General features: G+C 42.7%; 1 protein-coding gene and 1 pseudogene across 1 annotated transcript; both read left to right on the top strand.

Moving 5' to 3' along the window:
- Positions 1–406: 406 nt before the first annotated feature.
- On the top strand, positions 407–10,357 carry LOC134548667 (coagulation factor X-like). Its single transcript, XM_063393563.1, has 8 exons — positions 407–1,065; positions 2,197–2,511; positions 3,111–3,243; positions 4,744–4,857; positions 5,438–5,578; positions 7,203–7,453; positions 8,244–8,361; positions 9,123–10,357. The coding sequence occupies exons 3-8, from the start codon at positions 3,165–3,167 to the stop codon at positions 9,662–9,664; spliced, it is 1,245 nt and encodes a 414-aa protein (XP_063249633.1). The 5' UTR covers positions 407–1,065; positions 2,197–2,511; positions 3,111–3,164; the 3' UTR covers positions 9,665–10,357.
- Positions 10,358–17,032: 6,675 nt separating this feature from the next.
- Positions 17,033–17,559, top strand: LOC134548712 (coagulation factor X-like; annotated as a pseudogene).
- The last annotated feature ends 3,443 nt before the right edge of the window (positions 17,560–21,002 follow it).

Genomic DNA, 21,002 nt, shown 5'->3' with positions numbered 1-21,002 from the left:
AGCAGACTGACAAACTCAAAATACAGCTCTGCACACTGCAAGTATTGCTGCATTCAGCATTAATTGTGGGCAGGAAGGTGAGCGGGCAGGTCAGTTAGCCCAGCTTGATGGTCTTGACCTGTATAACTCCTCAGTGGGCTTACTGCAATGTTTACTCAGCAGTGTTTATTCCTGGAGTTCTGCTGTCCACTGGATTGCCGTTCAAATCCTTTGTCCCACAGGTACCGTGCCCTGTGCTCAGTCAGGGTGAAAGGTCCCTCTTCAAAGGAAAACCTCAGGTCTGGGTCCTACCCAAATCCTACTGACATACTCTTGCTAAGGGCTCTCCTCTACTGACGTGGAGCTTGTGGCCTGAAGCAAAACACAAAGTGGGCTGTAAAGCTGTTGAGGTAGCTGAGGGCATCATTTTATGTCCATTGCTCTTTCTGTGCCAGCATCTCTGCTGTGCTGAGAGGACATGAGTGAAACATCTCCTTGCCTCTGGACCTGCTATCAGATATCATAAGCAACCCTAAAGTCTGCAATGAAAGGAGGAATTAAAGCACAGTCTTTTCTTTAATGTAAACAGAGGATTAGGGAGTAATTTCACATAGCAAAATTTGAACAGACTGCAGAATCCAGGTGTCCTGGGGTGACGTTATGATGTTTGTATCCCCAGTTGTCTGTTGGGTTTGTGCTGGATATTGCATTCTGTGCCTTTAGGATTGGGTCTGGACAGGGATGGGGGGAGAAGCAGGCAGTTTGTTTTCAGAGACTGCACTCCCTCCTCCGCATTCTGGCCTGGAGTGTTATCTGCCACACAAACAGCGGCGGCGGGCACGGAGATTTTTTTTTTTCTTTTTTGTTAGTTTAGCTAGCTGAGGCAGACAAGGTTCGCTGGACTGTTTTTCTTTGCTTTTCCTGGAACTGTTGGAACCTGCTCTGGACTGGGGACCCGGGGGAACGCCGGGGGCCTCACCCGGGACCCACCGGGGCCTACCCTGCCCAGAAGCTTTTCTCAGCACCGGAGGGACTGGAAACAGAGAGACAACTTACAGGAGAGACCTTTTCTGAATTTGTCATCTGGTATTGCTCAGTTTATTGTGCTGGGGAGTGCTCTGCCTATCAGTAAACAGATTTCTTTTCAATTCTCTCAGAGGAAGTCTTTACCGAACCAGTTGGGGGAGGGGCCACGCGGGTTTGCTTTCTGGAGTGGGGAGAGAGGGCCCCTTTGGAGGTTTTCTCCCAAATTTGCCCTAAATCAGGATACCAGGAAATCCAGAAAAGCAGCACAAAACTGCTGAGTAAACTGGTGGATTTTCAGACACCAGAATTCTTCCTGGCAAGCAGACATGGCTGACTTAGGCAAAAAAGCTGGTGTGTACCAAGGATGGTGGACAGAGAGGCTCTGAGCTACCCTATAGTGCCCTATAAGCTATAGCTTATAGTGCTCAGGCTTCTTCTGTCTTCAAGGAAAAGCCGGTCATGAGACTTAAGGGAAGAGAAGAAGGATGGTAAGTAAGCCCTGTGACCAGAGAAGGCCTGCAGTAGATTTTCCCTGGAGGGCAGTGAAGTCTCTGATGCCCGTTGTCTTCCAGAGTGGGAGATGTCAGTAGCTGTCAGGTGTGCAGCGTGGTGGGGGCTGCCATAAGGAACAAATGTGGGCAAGGTGCCCCTTGTTATGGTATCCTAGAGTGTGGGAGGAAAACACACTGCAGCAGGCTCCATGTCCAACGGGAAGCAACTTTCCAGATGGCTTCTTCCCTGGAGCCTTGGCCAACATACCAAAATTATAATAGAGGTCAACTTGATCCCTTGTTGGTTCAGTCGCTGGGCTGGGTGCCCTTGGCAGTCTTTCCAGGTAAGCAGCACAAGCAGAGTGTCACTGTTAGGATCATGCCTTTGTGCCCTTACATTAGCATGGCAAGAACAAGCTTCCTGTATACTGCTCCCTGGCACAGGTGACTCACCTGGCAGGATTGTCTTCCACAGCCTGATTCCCAGACCGTAATGCCATGTCAAGAGCTGTCCCCTTGGAGTGGTTTAAACAAGAGAAAACAGCATAAACCCCATCTTAGGTTATATCAACACCCCGTCTTAAGTTACAATGTAAGAGGTACCCAAGAGTATGTATTCTATCACCATCTTCATAAGCTGTTAAAACCAGATGGGGCAGTGTTCCTGATCTCCTTCATGACTCATTCCCAATAACTCCAGGGGACATCTTCTGTTCATGGTCCATTGAGTCTCACTGGATGACCGATAATATTACATCATTGTGAGATGCTGAACCCAGGGGGAGGAACCAAGCATTCCTACCTGGATATAATCTGAGGTTTCAAGCACCACAATCAGCCGCCTTCTCCGAATTCCCAGAGGACAAAAGCTCCATAGCCACCACTGGACTTTCAGAGGAAGATCAAACCCTTCTACAGGATCACTGCTTCAACAGAACCACATCTATCACTTCAAGAGGACTGTAGCCACCATTTAATCTGACTGCCACCAACACCCCGACCGATACAGTGTCAGGTTGTATTCTGACTGTCAGTGTTTCTGTATTATTGCATTTATTTTTATTTTCCTATTAAATTTTATTTCTGATTTGGGATCTCCCACTGCTTTGATTTCAAATGATAATACCCCCAGCATTTGTAATGGGATAGAAATTGATGAATCTGGAGAAGCATGCTCTGTCCAAGTGTGTTTGTGACAGAGCTGGTGGGTGACATCTTTGCAATGTGCTCACCAAGATCTGGAGACTTGGTGCCCTGATTCACTCCTCACTTCTGAGTTGCCTTCCTGCTTCAGCCCAGCATACAGGAGGCACAAAGCTCTGGCTCTGGTTGTTCTGCCTTCCTTGGGACTTGGGCAAGAGCCAGATCACTTGCTCTAGCTCCTTGCTGCCTGCATAGTCCAACTGCTTTAGAGAGGCTTTTTCCAAAATTTCTAGAGGAAAGCCTCCTAGAGGTGCTCTGCCAGCATAAAGCTATCAGTGTGTCATTGCTCTAGCACACTCACTTTTTCGTGTCTTAACACTGTGCCGTGGTGACATTGAGGGCAGACTTTGCTCTCAGAGGTTTTGTTTTCTCATGAGTGAATGACCTTTGCACTGTGGTGTTCTCATTTAGCAGCTGCCCCAGAGCCCTGCAGAGGAAGCAGTGGGTGATGCGCAGTGAGCTTGGATGGTGGGCATGGCAGGTCACCGTGGGACAATGTGGCTTCTTCCCGTTGTCCTCCTTTTCCTTCAGATGAGGCAGACAGGTAGAGCATTTCCTTTAACTTGGTTTTTGCTGCTTTGCCTAAACCACACAGGTTGTTGTCAATATTTTTGCTTTGAAGGGCAAGGGGACATGAGTGAACACCCGGTAGCTCTGCTGTCTCACTCAACTTGCTTTTCTTTGACAGCTGTAATGTAATGATATCCAGGGCTCAGGCACATGGGAAATTCCATTTTGGACTGACAGTTGCGTCAGTGTAAATTATGGGTCAGTATGTTGATATGTAGTGTTTTCAAATGCTCAGCACAATTAATGGGCTATTCTTCATCTTCTCAAGAGATGTGATAATTAAACAATCCTTACTATCCATTTATAAGTTACTGAGGGACAAAATGAGGCCCACAATATTTGACTGTGCAGAGGAGAACAAGAACCTTACCCCATATGTCACTGTGATTTTCTAATTCGCTACACAAACATCACAGCTGTTCTTGATAAAATAAATTGTCCTGCATTTTCTGACCCTGCTCCAAAAAGGGGCAGAAAAGGTGCTAAAATATAGAAATTTGAACTTTGTCTCATCTGAAGCAATGAACTATTAAGCAAGTGTCACTTTTCTGGATATCATACGTCTTGTATGAAACAGTGCATCCCAGAGAACATGTATGAGGGGGGAACACATTTTTTGCAGCAGAGCACTAAATGGGAAAGACCATGTCAGTGAGCACCAGAGAAAGGATGAGATGAGATGGGATGGGAGAAGGAGCTGCTACATGAAATGTGTCTCCAAATGCAGAGTTACCTCCCTGTCCTCCATGTTACTGAGTTTATGAGATCTGTGTGGCTGGGGCCCTGGAGTCAGGTCAGCCAGTTGTGTCCAGGAAAGGAAGAAAGGTTGCAGAACTCAAGAAGCCAGCATAGATATGGGCAGTCTGAGGTAAGAGGTAATAATTTCAAGCTCAAGCTTGTACCTCAGTGGATGCAGTGGGAAAATTTTGGTGCTCTAAGCAGTACAGGACACAAGTTAGGCCTGCTCATGTGAATTTAGTAGGGTTTTGTAAAGTTTGGGGGTTTTATTAGCTTCAGTTTAATATGCTGGTATCTGTATTTTTCAATGAAGAGCTCTGTAGGCAGAAGACATGCAGAAGGCCTGAGATGACCTTTAAGGAAATAGAAGTTGATGGATTTTAGCCAGTAGTTGCAATGTAGAAATGTCCTGTCTGGTTTTACAGGATTTACTGTAAGTTATGTAGACTCTGACCACTATGTATTACTTTATCTTCCCACAAAAAAGGCTTGCGTACACACACTCATACAGGGGCCACCAAAAAGGGATTGCAAAACTGAGTATACGTGGATGAGTCATTGCAGGTTTGGAATGATTGCATTTATACTGTTTGTTCCATCTGGAATGTGGCAACTCACAGGATCTACATTTTAAAAGGAAGGATGAAAGATGGCTTAAGAAAACTACGAGCCCTTCTGTGTGGATTGAAAATGCTTGCACACTTCTGATAATTTGGGATTTGTTTTGTTTTTGTAGATGGGAACCAGTGCAGTTCAAATCCTTGTCACTATGGTGGCCACTGTAAAGATGGGATTGGTACCTACACTTGCACGTGCTTGGATGGTTATCAAGGCAAGAACTGTGAATTTGGTAAGTTTCTGCATTGGAGAACTGTGGCGGTGAACTTCCCAGGGAGCCTTGCAAGCAAGCAAGGAAGCAAGTTTTGCATAGAAATCCTTCCTGGGGCTCACTGCTGTGGCATAGATCTGCCACTGCGAACTTGCCATGGGAGCATGTATTATTAGGCCAGAAGTGAGAGTGGGAGTGTGGAACTGAGGTTCAGTCACAGGACCAAGGGAAGTGATGAGGAGCTGAGTTTTTTAGGGCAGGAGGGAGGAATGGTGTGAGGATTTACACAATTATGTTCTCTGATAGTGTTTTGTTCATTCTTCCCCTGACAATTTGTCTCTGCTTTTCTGAGCTCACCATGCCATGGCCACTGGGCCCCCTTGGACATGGCAAGTACATTTTGTGGGCTGGATGCAGCTGCTTTGTAAGGCACAAGCTGATGTTCAGCACCCACATCATTTCCTCCTAAAAGGTGCTTCAGGTGCTTGGCAGGTGGAGATACAGGATGTGTTTGCAGAGTGTGTTTTGTTTTAAAGAACTTCCACATCTTCTGTGAAGTCAGTGTTCATGTATGGTTTTTCTCCCACCATCTCTTTTATAGTCATTCCAAAGTTCTGCAGAATAAACAACGGGGACTGTGAGCAGTTCTGCAGCGTCCGAAGAGACGGACGGAAGGATGTGTTGTGTTCCTGTGCAGATGGGTATGTTCTGGCAGAGGATGGCAAACACTGTGTTGCAACAGGTACGAAGCCACGAGATAAACCAACAGCAGTGGTGTTGAGACTTGTTTCACAGTTAAGGGATGTCTTGGTTTGCAGCTGAAGAATGTCTTGAACCACCAGTATCCTCGTTACATAGAGTCAAGAGTGAGGTCAAGAGATTTATATTTCCAAAGCCTTCCATTTGTGAGACAGTGTGATGGATGGGATCACAATCTAAGTGATTTTGAACCCTTTCAGAAACATGGTTCTCAGTGAGGCCTGTTAGAGTAAATTCTGCTGTTAGCAAGAGAATAAAATATCATAGAATCACAGAATATCCTGTTTCAAAAAGAATCCTCAATGATCGTCAAAGTCCAGCTCCTGGTCTATTACTAGACTGTCCCAAGAATAGCTCCAGGTGCTTGAGAGCATTGTTCGAACATTTTTTGAATTTTGTCAGGCTTGGCACCTTGACCACTTCCCTGGGGAGCCTGTTCCAGTGGCCAACCACCGTCTTGGTAAAGAGCCTTTTTCTAATATCCAACCTAAACCTCTGCTGACACATCTTTCTGCCATTCTCTCAGGTTTCTTCATGGAAAGGGCTGTCCAGCACTGGAATGGACTGCCCAGGGAAGTGGTGGGGTCACCATCCCTGCAGAGTTTCAACAAGCAACCAAATGTGGCACTTAGAGCTATAGTCTGATTAACAAGGTAGTGATCTGTCAAAGGTTGAAATCAATGATCTTGGAGGTCTTCCTCAGCCTAAAGGATTCTGTGATTCTGTGTCCTATCCCTGGTCACCACAGAGAAGAGATCAGTGCCTGCCCCTCCTCTTCCCCTAAGGAGAAAGATGTAGACTCCAATGAGGCGTCCCCTCAGTCTCCTCTCCTCCAGGCTGAACAGACCAAGTGGCCTCAGCTGCTCCTCACATGGCTTCCCCTCAAGGCTTTCACCATATTTGTTGCCTTCATTTGGATGGTCTTTAAGAGCTTTATATCATTCTTATATTTAGATGCCAAAAACTGTACATGAGACTCAAGGTGAGGCCACACTGAGAAGAGTGATCACAGTGGGATCTTTGCTTAAACATTTACAGGCTATATGAAAGAGCAGATGACAAAAAATTTATACTTTAGAATGCAGTTAACTTTATCAACTTCTAACTGAAGAGGTTGGATAATTATGATAAGCACTACGTACATATGTACAATTTTGTTGCATTTCAAAATACCGCAGTGGAGGAGTAAGTCAACAATTTAGATATCATGTCAGATTTTATGTACTTTATAACTAATAATGAATTGCTGTCATTAGCATAATATTCCTAAAATAGAGCACTTCACTCAGTTTCCAAATTAAGTACATTTTATTAAGAGGAATTACATGAATATATCAATGTAAATAATTGAAGATGATGTATTAAATTTTAAATACTTTCAAAAAATGATCATGAGATGGAAGCGGAAGGAGAGGCTTTGTACTGAGAAAACAGCCATCATTTTTCAAACCATATGGTCTTCTTTCTTGGTTGAATGTGCCAAGGCTTTGCTATTGTCTGGAAAAGGATGAAGAGGTCCTATATATTGTGAGATGGTATTTCCAAGGAGTTTCTTCTTCAGCTGGTGTTTCTCTCCATCTTCAAGTTTAATGTTCTTCTCTTTACAGTAAAATATCCTTGTGGAAAAATTTTTGTGACAAGGAAGAAAAGGTCTGTTCTTTCACCTGCTGAATATAGCAATGGAACCAGTGATCAAGAATACCCTCCTGCAAACGAAATGAATACAGAGGAAGACTTTGCAATTACCACAGAAAGCCCAACCCCTCCACCTGACAACAGAACAAGCAGCAAGTCTCCATATGTCCATACCAGGATAGTTGGTGGGGATGAGTGTCCTCCTGGCCAATGCCCATGGCAGGTAAATGGAGGGGGTTTGCCCTGCATGAGGGCAAAGTGTGTCTCTAGGGAAGGTGAACAGTGTGCCCTTCCAGCTGGTTGCCTTCTGAACGTGACCCATGTGGCATCCCTGTGCCCGTGAGATGTGGCAGAACTGTGTGACCCTGGGCACTTGGATGTGCCGTTCTGCCAGCTGCAGCTTCACAGTGTCAAAACAAAAGGCTTTGTGCTGTTTTAGATGGAGCTGCTTGCCCTATCCCTAGAGAGGGCCTTTGGGGCATGCTGGTGTCTCAGCCTTTTTTGCAGGTTACATTTTGGTTCTGCCTGAGACCACCCACTCAGGCAGCACACCTGAGTGCATGTCCGATATATCCAGTGTTTGGCTTCACAAATACAGCCTCGAGTCTCAGTCTTACTCTTGAGTTTGGGCCAGCCAAAATGAATTCCTGTATTTGGGACATTCTTTAGGGGAGTAAGTCCAAGGGACGGGGTGATGTGGAGTGTGCACTCTGCCTGCTCAGGCAGTCAGTGCCTGAGGGACACTACTCAGCACTGGGAGTGAGGTAATGTGGAAGTCAAATGTTAACTTCGCATAAAGACAATTGAGACTCTGTAGCAGCAGAAGTCAACCTGTGGCCTCTGCACCTGGGAATGCAATACTAGGAGAGACCTGGAAGGCCACGTACATGGTGCAGGAAGAAGCATCTCTGTAGAGATGTGATTTCTGTGCAGAGAAATCAGTTACCACTTTACAGCTCATCAACATTCAACTGTACTTCTTCCATCTGCACTTACCTTTTCTTGCTTCACAGGCTGTTCTGTTAAACGAGGAAGGAGAAGAGTTTTGTGGTGGAACTATTCTGAATGAAAATTTTATACTTACTGCAGCTCATTGTATGAACCAAACCAAAGAAATCAAAGTTGTTGTCGGTGAGTGATTATTTCTTTTACTCCTCTGACGTGGGAGTATCTGTTGTGCCTAACTTCTGTGCCTTAAATCTCCTGTAAAATGTACTCATGATTCATGAGGGCTTGTTACCTTTTTGCTGCTTTTTATAATTTCTTGTTATTGTAAGAATCCTGCTTTGTAACAACAGGTGCCTATCTTTCCTCTCTACCAGCTAGCTGGAAGTGATTACAGTCAAATATTGTAGAAAAGTTGGCTATCAATATGTTCAGCAGAGCAGTGCTTCTGCAGGAAGCTCAGCATTCCTGGCACTTCAGAGGCATTCCAGCATCCATGCTCCTGCTGGAACCCTCAAGAAAGATATGAGTCATTGTGTAGAGCACAAGAAAACAAACTAAGATTTATCATTGCTTCCCTTTGGAATCAGGACACAGGATCAACACAGCTTCATCTTTGCACTGTTGCAGTCCAGACCATGTTCTCTTCTCTAAGCCAGGCTCAAGTTCCTGTAAGAGCTTCCACACAAAGTTGCACTCATTTAGCTGAATCAGTTTATGCCTTTATGTAAACTGGTACAAAAATCTCCAGAGACCAAATCTCAGGGCCAAAACTGATCCAGGTGCTGCTAAGAAATATTGCCATACCTGTTTACAGTTTCATTTTGTGGTCTGAGGTCTTGGGAAGAGTACTCCAAATGAATATACTACTCTCTTTCTCTGTCAAGGTTGTTCTGAAATTTTTATACTTTCTCCATATTAATGAACCTTTTAATGCTCTTGTACAGGTGAAGTGGACAGAGACAAGAAAGAGCCATCTGAATCTATGCACACTGTGGACAAAATATTCGTTCATTCCAAGTTTGTTGCTGACACTTACGATAATGACATTACCTTGTTAAAGCTGAAGGAACCCATTGTGTTTTCAGAGTACATCATTGCAGCGTGTCTCCCCAAAGCAGACTTTGCTAATGAAGTTCTGATGAATCAAAAATCTGGGAGGGTTAGTGGCTTTGGACGGGAATTTGATGGTGGACAACTCCCAAAAAAGCTGAAAGTGCTTGAACTCCCCTATGTTAATAGGAGCATTTGCAAGCAATCCACTAACTTTCCATTAACTGAGAACATGTTCTGTGCTGGTTATGACACAGAGGAAAAGGATGCTTGCCAAGGAGACAGTGGTGGGCCCCATGTGACCAGATATAAGGATACTTACTTTGTGACTGGAATTGTCAGCTGGGGTGAAGGATGTGCAAGGAAAGGCAAATACGGTGTCTATACCAAACTGTCCCGGTTCTTGCGTTGGGTGAGAACAGTCATGAGTCTGTAGTGCTGGTGTGTCCCTTGGTCCTTCTTGTGAGCTGCCAAGGTACAGGATTGGTAATGGAAACTTCCTTTTCGTGCACACCTGCTAAGTTTGTTTTGAGATCTGACTCCTTCAAGTTATGGTCTGCTTCCAGTTGTACTATTCTGGCTTTGAAGCACATCTCTGTGGACTGTGGAGGAGTTTGGAATTGGTTGAATGAGGGAATTTCCCCAAACAAAAGGGCTGCTGAGTGGGGTCTTTGGCTTCTTTTAGTTATTTATCAGTGGCTGTTTTGGTTCCTATCTGTTGGCATGAATGCTCCTACCAGAGGCTACTGAACATTTTCTGAACAGTCACTAGTCAAGATGAAAGTAGGAAGGACAGGACTCGGTTATTCCTCATATTGCAGCCATCTGGCTCAGCAGGGAGTTTGTTCATCCTGGAGTTGTTTAGCTTTTACCTTGAGATGTATTCAGAAGACTAAGGGAGCAGGGAAACTTGCATGTCTAATTAGAGAGGGGTGTTTGCTTTATAAGGATTGTACTTCACTCTAGTTTAATTTGAGCACTGCTCATCAGAAATTATGTATGTGCACATCCACTGTTTTTCTTATCTTGTTCTGGATTGTGTACAGCTAACTATTGTGAAGCTCTTTGTATGTATATTTTTCTAGATGTTTCTGTTAGGTGCAATATAGATGTACACCAGCATTTGAAATAAAACATTCTTTCTTTTTTTGTTCTCCTTTGATTGGTTTTTTTCTAACAAAGCCCCATCAGCCTCTATCCCCCTAACAATTCTGATGGCTTCTCAAGGCTTCTCCAATTTCTTATGTTCCCCTGTGCACTGAGGTACATTGAACTTCATTAGACACCTGCTCCTTTCTCAGGCTTTGGGCTGGTACTGGCTCATTTTGCACAGCATGTGCTGTGAGCAAAGCAGACTGACAAACTCAAAATACAGCTCTGCACACTGCAAGTATTGCTGCATTCAGCATTAATTGTGGGCAGGAAGGTGAGCGGGCAGGTCAGTTAGCCCAGCTTGATGGTCTTGACCTGTATAACTCCTCAGTGGGCTTACTGCAATGTTTACTCAGCAGTGTTTATTCCTGGAGTTCTGCTGTCCACTGGATTGCCGTTCAAATCCTTTGTCCCACAGGTACCGTGCCCTGTGCTCAGTCAGGGTGAAAGATCCCTCTTCAAAGGAAAACCTCAGGTCTGGGTCCTACCCAAATCCTACTGACATACTCTTGCTAAGGGCTCTCCTCTACTGACGTGGAGCTTGTGGCCTGAAGCAAAACACAAAGTGGGCTGTAAAGGTGTTGAGGTAGCTGAGGGCATCACTTTATGTCCATTGCTCTTTCTGTGCCAGCATCTCTGCTGTGCTGAGAGGACATGAGTGAAACATCTCCTTGCCTCTGGACCTGCTATCAGATATCATAAGCAACCCTAAAGTCTGCAATGAAAGGAGAAATTAAAACACACTCTTTTTTTAGTGTAGACAAATGATTAGAAAGTAATTTCACATAGCAAAATTTGAACAGACTGCAGAATCCAGGAAAGAGGCAAAGCACACAGCTTCCATGCAAACTGGTGGATTTTAAGACACCAGAATTCTTCCTGGCAAGCAGACATGGCTTGTCTGCCATGCAAAAGCTGGTGTGTACCAAGGATGGTGGACAGAGAGGCTCTGAGCTACCCTATAGTGCCCTATAAGCTATAGCTTATAGTGCTCAGGCTTCTTCTGTCTTCAAGGAAAAGCCGGTCATGAGACTTAAGGGAAGAGAAGAAGGATGGTAAGTAAGCCCTGTGACCAGAGAAGGCCTGCAGTAGATTTTCCCTGGAGGGCAGTGAAGTCTCTGATGCCCGTTGTCTTCCAGAGTGGGAGATGTCAGTAGCTGTCAGGTGTGCAGCGTGGTGGGGGCTGCCATAAGGAACAAATGTGGGCAAGGTGCCCCTTGTTATGGTATCCTAGAGTGTGGGAGGAAAACACACTGCAGCAGGCTCCATGTCCAACGGGAAGCAACTTTCCAGATGGCTTCTTCCCTGAGATCTTCTCTACAGAGGAAGTTTATGAATCATATTGCAGACATGATACATGCCTTATGTTTTTATTTTGTTGTTGCTTTTAATTGGTGACAAATGAGCAAACACCTGAGTCATCACTATTACAAGAGCTATGAGTTAGGAGAGGATTTTGACATCCCAGAGATGAAATGGGAGAGGCACTTAGAGGGACACAGGGTGCCCTGTGAGTCTCCAGAATGTTTCAAGGAAAATCTCACATAAACATGTGGAAAGCAATTTTGAGTGCACTTATCTGCGTTTATTATTAAAATATAGACTGGAAGTTGTTGACAAAACAAAGATGGAAGGTAACTTCTATAAAGTTAAAAATTACTGTAAAAATTACAGAGCTCATTAAAGAAGTAAAGAAGAAGAACAAGAGGATAAAATTAGTGTATTTTTGAAAGAGAGGTTGCTTCTAAATCCCCACAAAACCCCAAAGTGTTTAGGCATATGTCAAAACTGTCCCAACGTCAGGAAAGTACAGCACAATTGGTTTAAACTGTGAGATCTTTCGTGACCTAACCTCCAAAAGCAACTGTAAAAGTGCCTAGCTCTGTATAAAAGAATTGTAAACATCCTGACATAAAAACAGAAAAGCTGAGGAGCAAATGCATTAAAATAAACATGATGTGAAAATCAAGAGCTGATCTGAGTATTTGAATAATGGCAGAAAGACTATGAATGTTAGTCTGTGCCCAATGGAGAAGAAAGTCTTTCTTCCTTAAGGTATCAAACTACTTGCACCCAACAAGGAGAAAAGAAACTGCTGAACTGCACTATTCAGGAAAAAATCATATCAAATTTCTCCAAGGGAAAAATCACATCAATTTTCCCCAAAGACAGGATAAAAGGCTGGGTGGCTGCAAAAGATGGAGTAAGCCTCAGCTCTCTTCTTTAAGGGAGACCTCTAACATAATTTTATCTGACACTTTTATTGCAACAGAAAGAGGAATATCTGTAAGTTTGGTGCAGATCTGGTCAAGAAACTGTGCTACTTGGTTTAAAGATTATATGGAGTGCAAATCTCCTCGCAGGAGAGCCTAAAGACCTCAGACACGTATTTTTCACAGTAACATGCAAGACAAAAAAGTGTTTTCTCACTGCTTTTTTACCTCATTCCAGACTGGAAGGACTACCATAATTTGAGATGAGCATTCAGGCAGTCTTGGGAACCTGAAACACTACTCCAATGAAAATAGAAGGCAATTATGTAAACATGAACCCAGATTTTCACCTTTGGTTGCACTACACACAACCACAAAGATTTGTAAAACATGTAATAAAAGCAAAACTTCTTCCTTTTCATGAGGATGAACAGCTAGGACAAGAAGTAATGGGATCCCTCTAAGGGCTACTCAGATTAGATGTTAGGAAACACTTTTTAGGCATTATAAGGCTAATTAAGGAGTGTGTTAAGCTGTGTGGGTGAGCTGTGGAATCTCATGAACCTGTAGGAACAGGTTAGACAACATCTTTAGGACCAGTTTACTTGCTTTTGCACTGTTAGAGCCAGGAAGAGCTCTCTCACTCTGTCTGTGCTCTTGCAATAGCAGGACTGAGCTAAGGTAGCAGGAGCCATGTACAGATAGAAAAGGAATATTGCAAGGATCTATCAAGAGTCCAATACCTCGTTTGTTACTGATGTTTTAGTTGTTGATATTATTTGCCTCTTAGGTGGGTAAGAACCATGTTCATCTTTGCCTTAGTATAATGGCTGTTCTGGAGAGTACAGAGTGCTCCTTGAACTGCCCTCTGAGAGCTGTTAGTTACAGCTGGAAAACACGGCATAAAATGTAGAATAATGTTGACAGCTTACAGTTTTTTAAATAATAATACAACTATTGTTATTATTAAGGCTTTTTGCAGGAATTGTACTGTATTTCCTAAAGTGGTGGGGTGTTTGACTAATGTTTGCAAGCCAGCTTTTATAAGCTGTTTGTACTTTTATGAAGTCACCATGAGCTTGTTACCTGCCTATACGTTTGTCTCCTTTGCAGTCACACTAAGTGATGCAAGGTCAACTAGAGAACTGTTCTCAAGTTCTGAGCAGTTCTGAAAAACTGAAGATAAGGGAATTATATGTTCCTGTGCTGCTGACTATGGCCTGGGGAATGACAAAACCTGTGTTTCTGTAGGTACAAAGCACATTTATAGTTCAGTCTATGGGACACATCACATCTGTACCACATTTAGGAAGTGCTGCTGTGTGGCAGTGCCACTGAACCATAAAGAATAATATTAATTGTTCAGGCCTTTCACATGGCTTACTTGAGCTGTTGATAACAAATTTAGTAAGACCTTAGCCAAAATACATAATTTAAGTAACATCAAATTATGTGGCTGTGAGGGATGTGTGGCAGCAAAAATAGCTCAAGAAAGTATTCTGTGCAATTGAGTGTGTTCTCTCAGGGGACAGCAAAATCCATATCCCAGCAGGGGGAAAACCATATCAGAAACTGGTGATTACAACAGGGCCCAAATTCCTCTTCTCCCAAAGACTGAAACAGGCCTTTCATGTTATGGAGGATTTTGTTAGAAAGCAAAAGGTTTGATTTTTAGTCAATGACAGTTGGTGTCTAATTTCAAGGCCTCTGGGACATGCTGAATGCCTGAATGAATGCCTACAGATGCAAATAAGTAGAAATCCAAGAAATTTCTCCCTTTACAGTATACAGTTCACAAAAACTCTTCGTTATTTTTGTAATCATGTGACTGAGTTATTTTCACTTGTTTCTCTTCAGATACCATCTGTTCCATCTGAAAGAAATACAATCTGCCTTTCTCTTCTAACAAAAGGTTTTCTGCAGTTAACATGTGGCAACTTACATACATTAATAACTACTGACACTGAATTTAATTCCATCAGTTTTGCCTTCATTCAAATTGAACATTAAACATTACTAGTCTTAGCTGTTCTTCTGTGTCTGATATATATAATAACATCCTTTGTAATTTCATGCCAAATTACTATCATGAGCTTATGATTCCAAGCACAGAATACTTTACTCTATTTTCCAATTTAAAATATTTATAAAAAGCAAGTACATAACCATAATTATACCAATAATGGAAGATGCTTAACTTTTAAATACTTTGAAAATGATGAAATCACTTGCCTACTAGGTCGAAATGTGTAAGTTTTAAAAGAAATGAAAATTATATTCATTTTAAAGACATTCCAATCTTTTTTCATGTGGAAAGTTTTGGTTAATATCTTGAAAAATCTAGCAGAGCCAAACCTGACAAAGACACCTGCATATCTAATTAGATTGTAAAAAGCTGCTGTCAAGGAGTTTTCCTTGAAATGAATGTTAAGGAAGTTTTCTCTTGTTTTTATGAAGGGTTGATTCCCTGAAAGTGACCTGTTTCCCTGATAACTATTTTCCTCCACTGTAGGTATCTATCTATAACTCTAAAGGCTGCCTTTGACTGAAAAACCTGCGTTTGAGCAGGTTTGAATAATTGTGATGGAAACCAACCCAAGATGCAATGGAAATGACATGTACTTTCCTGACCATAAAACTATTCTTTATATCGAGGGCTCCATCAAACAAGCTCTGCTGAATGGCACTTCAGTGACAGAAATTGCTTTCAACAGCAACTGTCCTTCTGCTCTACAAGGTTCCATGCATGTCACTCAGCTTGGTACCTCAGGGACAGCACAGGCACCATTCCTCACAGAGATGGAAGACCATAGTCCTCCATTTTCCATATATTGGCTTAAATCAGGTATTTCTGAGCTCAGGTGGAGGCTGCTGACATCAGCTGATCATTCACGGAGTGTGTTCAGTGTTATGGACAGAGGCTCTGCTGTCAGCATGCAACACATGCTTCAGAGTCCCAGTGCCACCCACACATCAAGCATTTTGGGTTTGCCTTTGCAGTCCAGTTCCCACTTAAGGCTCAGAAATCATGAACTAGATGGCAGAAAGTCATAGGAATCACAGCAAACCCGGATGTCCACCCTGAAAACGAGGAATCCACCGAGGCCTTGAGCAGACCTCCAAGTGGAGGTCACCAGGGAGGCTGGCATCCACCCCGCATGTCCCCGTGGCAGGCAAGCAGCCTGGACTGGCAGCTGTTTTCTCCTCATCGTGCTCATCCAGCCCTGGTCCTGAGAGGGCCAGGCTTCCCTGGGGTCAGCATTTTGGGTGGGTTATTCCACTCTGCTGGGTACTGTGCTTCTGCACAGGTCTCCAGCCCTGAATGATCTTGTGTCTCCATTTCAGCATCAAGTAAGTGCTGAGAGGGGCAGACTAGGGAAGAAGTGGGCTGCAGGGACTGTTGGTAAGTGCTCCTCATTTTCCCTTTCCTGCAAAAATAAGAAACTGTCCCATGTTTTATTCTCCTCACGAAACACACTGAATTTCAGCAGAGCTTTTCTTACCCTCTTGTTGTTCCTCACTGCCTCATTTTATCTCTTGACTAACAGTAAAACACATGGCCAAATTTACAGAATAGACAGTTTCTTTAAACTTGGCTTGACCTAGTATATTTTACATATGTTAGAACCCAAATATAAACTAGGGAGTTATGTGGACAGGTAAGGTTGAGCTGATGAAGTTAAATTGGTGTAATATTACAACTCTATGCAATTTCCTGTGTTGGCCAAACACTGAGGAATTCCAGATGCCTCATTCAGATATTAGCAATAACTGTTTCGACAGCATGTAGATATTATTCTGGGACTGTTCCATACTTGAAACCGCAAATATATTATTTGCCATTGTTGTTTATTAAAAAGTAGTTTAACACAAATTCTAGCCACTGAAAAATGGTGTTCTGAGTCATAAAGTTTGTACTCAACCTACCAGAGTAAAGAAAAAGTTGTAGTTGCCCTAACTCCAGTTGCCAAAGAGACTTCATACAAATTGAGGAAGATCAAATATATATGTGAATTTGTAGATTTTTGTATGCAGAATGTTGAAGTTTTAAAAGACAATAAATATCTATTTTCTGTTTAATTCTGACCATATTGATCTACAAATGAAACAAAACTCTTCTGTATCGAGGCTTGTCTATCATGAGTGCCATAGGAATACTGTAAGGAAGCCCAAAACCTTTTATCAAAGTTTTCATTGAAAGCACTGTTCTGACTGAAAAGTTCTGATTTTCTACTTGCTTGGCATTTTGTCAGCCCTCTAAAACCTCTCCAAAATGGGTATGAATTGCTACAGCTTCAGGATACAGGGCTGGTCAATTTTATTTGTACAGTACATTGCCTATATAGAGTGCAAGGAACTTTGGTCCCTTCTATTATTGAGATGCCTTAGATTTGTTGGTATAGTCTTACTAGCAACTACTTTCATTATCTGACACAGGGATGATAGACAAAGACAGGTAAGAGCCAATGCACAGAGTGGAAAAAAAAATTGGCCATGCTGAATTTGATGCAGAAACTTGCAGCAGCAGCAGCGCTATCTTTATTGAATTGGAGAAACCTATCACATTTTCTCACGATGTTGTCCCAGCGTGCCTTCCAGAAGATTCTGCTAGATACATTCTAATGAATTAATTGGAATTGTCAGTGGCTTTGGGAACATGCTTCAATGTGCATGGCCAGCCAAAAGAATGAAAGCACTTCAAATCCTTTACATGGACAGGGACATTTGTAAACTCACCCTTCACAGCCTGGTCACAGAAAAGATGTTTTGTGCTGGTTAGGAGAGATGGAAAACCTGTCTGCCAAGAAGAGGGAGTAGACTCCTACAGAACACAACAGAAATGGTGTTTGCTTTGTTACTGGTATCATCAGCTGGGGAGAAGGGTGTGGGAGGTGAAAAATGTGGGATAGACACCAACTTGTTAAATTTCCTACCCTAGGTGAGAAGTGTTTTGACAAAAAATTAATGGCTTTGACATTTGATAGACCAAGTCACCTTAGCCATCAGATCTGATTCCTAAGTAATGCTTTCTTCTTTTTTAACATGGTTGCTAAAATTCTGACAGTTTGTTCTACCTTTAAGAGATGCTATCTATTTATTCATGGGCTAATACCTGGTTTTCAGAAGGTGGGCTTGGACTTTCCAAAGAGCTTGTTGGTTCCAGACAATAATGAAATTTCTTCAAATGGTTTCTTCTGCTCTTGCTGTTATAACTTGGATTTATTTATTGGAGGCTTTGCCTTTGTGGATAAGCCCACCTCCCACTGCAGTGAAAGTTGAAACTACCTCAATGTTTTTGTGGCAGTACATGCTTTGTAGAAACAAGCTGCACTAGGATAACATCAAAACAAGACAGTAGCAGAGTTGGACAGCATTTTAAAAGCTGCTGAAAAAGCTACCTGATTTTCTAGATCTATAAACAAGTATACAGAAAAAAACCCTAGAAATACAAAAACCACTAATGTATCCAGTAAAGTCTAATTAACTGTGTATGTCACTGGCTCAAATGAGTTGTTAGATGAAGTTCCTTAAATTGGAAAGCCTTCCTTGCCGTCACCAAAATCACTGCTGTTCTGACAGCTTCTTGCTTTCTTTCTGAGATACTTTCCTCACCAGCTTTATTGATATAATGATTTTGGCTATCATAAAGTGAATGCATAGAATACCCTACAAATTACAATATTGCTATAGTTTATTAGTTATATAAAGTATTATTTAAATCATTCACAACTGAAAATAAATTAAATCTGCAAGGGTAACTAATATTTCAAGACTAATAAAAGCCTAACTCTCTTATCATCTGGACCTGACATCCTCTGTCTTATTTCAATCCAGAGAAAAAATTATTTGTTTTGGAGCCAGTTCAGTGGTATGTAAAAATTGTGAAGCAGATATTGAGATATTTGAGGCTCTACAGAAAAAAATACTCTGTGTTGTACTTCAAAAAGTGTGTTAGTATATGTTTTGAGAAAGAAAGATGTTACAAATTGGATTGGGACATAAAATGTGCAATATTTTTCTCATTCCCTACCTTCATCATATCCAGTTTTCAAGTGTGAAAGTCATCATTCAGGGACGATTTTTATAATGGAACTTGTTGATCAGTTTGAAAGGAATAGAGCAGTCAGCTTTGTTCTGCAATGATCATTGTCTGGTTTCCCTATCAAACCTCAAAAAACCCACTCTGGAGCCTGTCTCACTTGTATTATTTCCCTGCCATTTTTCTCTGACAATTCCTGAATTTCAGCCTGCTAAATGAACTCAGTTCAGGAATGACAGTCATAGTGTTCAAGCCACAGACAGAAGCCCAACCCCTGATGTATGCACATGTCACTCCCTGACATCACTGCTCCAAAGGATATACCTCTGTTTGAATTCCCATAGGATTTCCTATGAAATCTCTGACTATAGTTCAGCCCTAAATGATAGAGAGAGCCAGCCTGACATATGGAACAGTGGGCCATGCTGGGATGTGTCCCAGGGGCTGCAGGGAGGCCATACCACAGGGCTGGCACTTGCTGACCCATCCATCCCCTCGTTGCCATCCATCTCTCCTCCCACCCAGCCCTCCATGGCCACTGTCCCAGCTCTGCAGCACTCCTGGTTTACTCATAATCAGTTACAGAGGCCACAGACACCTCTGATGGGCTTTGATTGCTATCTTTAGCTCAACATGCATTCAGAGGAATCAGTCGTCTGAGCTTCTCCTTCCTCACCTCCCAGTTTGCATTGCCAGGCATGAAACACCATCATCACCCTCCTCAGATATTCAGCACCAGATAAGAACAAATTCTGTCTGCAGGGACACTTACCACAGCTTAATTGCACAGAGAACTGCAATCCTCACTCAAGACACATAGTCATGCACACATCATCAGTGCTCTGCACCAATGTTCTTTGGGTCCACACAGACAGGACAGAGTTTTAACTCCAGTCATCCTGAGGATGCACTTTGAAACTTGAATAAGCTTTTTTTGCCCATCCTATTTCAATACGGACAGAGGTTTTTTTTCCTGTTGTAAATGCAGAAGGCAATCTCCAAAAGCAGTCCAGCAGTGTGACAGTTGCACAAGTCCACAGAATCCTTGTGTCCCACTGCTTGGCAGCCAGGCTGATGGCAAAAGCCAGCCAGCTACACATGTCTGGGCTGTGGGTGGAAGATGTTGGGTGCAATCAGGGCTGCTGAGGTCATGTTAGGACTTCCGTCCTGCTGAATCTGTTGCAGAAGGAGTGACTGGTGGGTCAAAGGAACAATTTAAATTACATCATCTGGACACAGCTGCAGGGCTGCTACCCCATGTCCTCAGTGGAGAGAGTCAGGCAGAAAGACAGAGGAACAGGAAACTGCATTTAAAAGTCTGAATTCTGGGTAAAATCCAAATACTTTCTTATCTCTTCATTGTCCACTTCAGACTGCATCAGTGTTCCAGGAGTTTGCCTAAAAATGCACTGTTTAAGTTACTTTGAGAGCCATCCTTAATAATTTTTATCCTGAACTCCAGGTTAGGGCAATGAGAGGATGTTACCAGACAGTATTAGAGGAAGAAAAAAATCTTCATCCAAATGGCACAGATTCTAGAGTGATTTTGCTTCATTTTTCACACAGGATGAGGGGATATTCCTCATCCCAGTGCTAAATTAAGCATCTTATCAACCCCCCTTCTCCATCACTGAAACTAACTAGGAGATAAAGTGCAATGATGTCTGTGCATGTGCTCTGCCATCTTCTGGTTATTCCAAAGCCAGTTTCTTTGGCTGAAATTTTGGTAGGGAAAAGAATTTTAATATATAAGTTGAGGGAAAAGAAACATGAAGGTGGAAGTAAAGAAATAATGTATTTTAATAAATGAAATATTAGCAATTGCTATTTTTAACAATATATGCATGGAAAATGTCAGAGCTTGCATCTGCAGAGATCATAGCATGATAGAGGGGCTTTGGTTAGAGGGGACCTTCAAAGATCACCTCCTACAATACTAGACCAGGTTGCTGAAAGCCCCATCCAGTCTGGCCTTGAATACTTCTGGGGATGGAGCAAATGTCAGAGGAGTTCCAAGGTGGCTCTTGTTTTCACTGCCAGGCCATCAGGACACATGCACATCTTCGAGGGTAGGCTGACAGTCTTGTTGTGAGTGCAGCACTCAAAGGAGGAAATTAGAGCTCCTGGAAGGTACATTCCTTCCCCTGTTCACTCCTCCAAGGTTTCCTGCAATCTGTCACCAAAACACAAAGAGAGTGCTGCTGTTCTTTTGAAACAGCCGCCAAGTTCCTTCTGCATTTAGAAATGCTGATGCACTTTGGATTTGGCAAGAAAACCTTTTTTTTTTTCTTTTCTGCAGGTGGTGAACAGACCTGGCTGATCTCAATCCAGGTGTTCAGCTGAAATCAGTACCCATTTTAACTGCACTA

Source organism: Prinia subflava, chromosome 3 (assembly GCF_021018805.1).
Source record: "Prinia subflava isolate CZ2003 ecotype Zambia chromosome 3, Cam_Psub_1.2, whole genome shotgun sequence".
Taxonomy (NCBI): Eukaryota; Metazoa; Chordata; class Aves; order Passeriformes; family Cisticolidae; genus Prinia; species Prinia subflava.
This window is presented reverse-complemented; position numbering and strand designations above follow the sequence as displayed.

Bases quoted from the DNA above. Each gene is read 5' to 3' on its own strand.
- LOC134548667 (XM_063393563.1), top strand. From the start codon at position 3,165: ATGGTGGGCATGGCAGGTCACCGTGGGACAATGTGGCTTCTTCCCGTT. The intron at 3,244-4,743 runs GTAGAGCATTTC...TTGTTTTTGTAG, and splicing joins CCTTCAGATGAGGCAGACAG to ATGGGAACCAGTGCAGTTCA. The intron at 7,454-8,243 runs GTAAATGGAGGG...CTTGCTTCACAG, and splicing joins CTGGCCAATGCCCATGGCAG to GCTGTTCTGTTAAACGAGGA.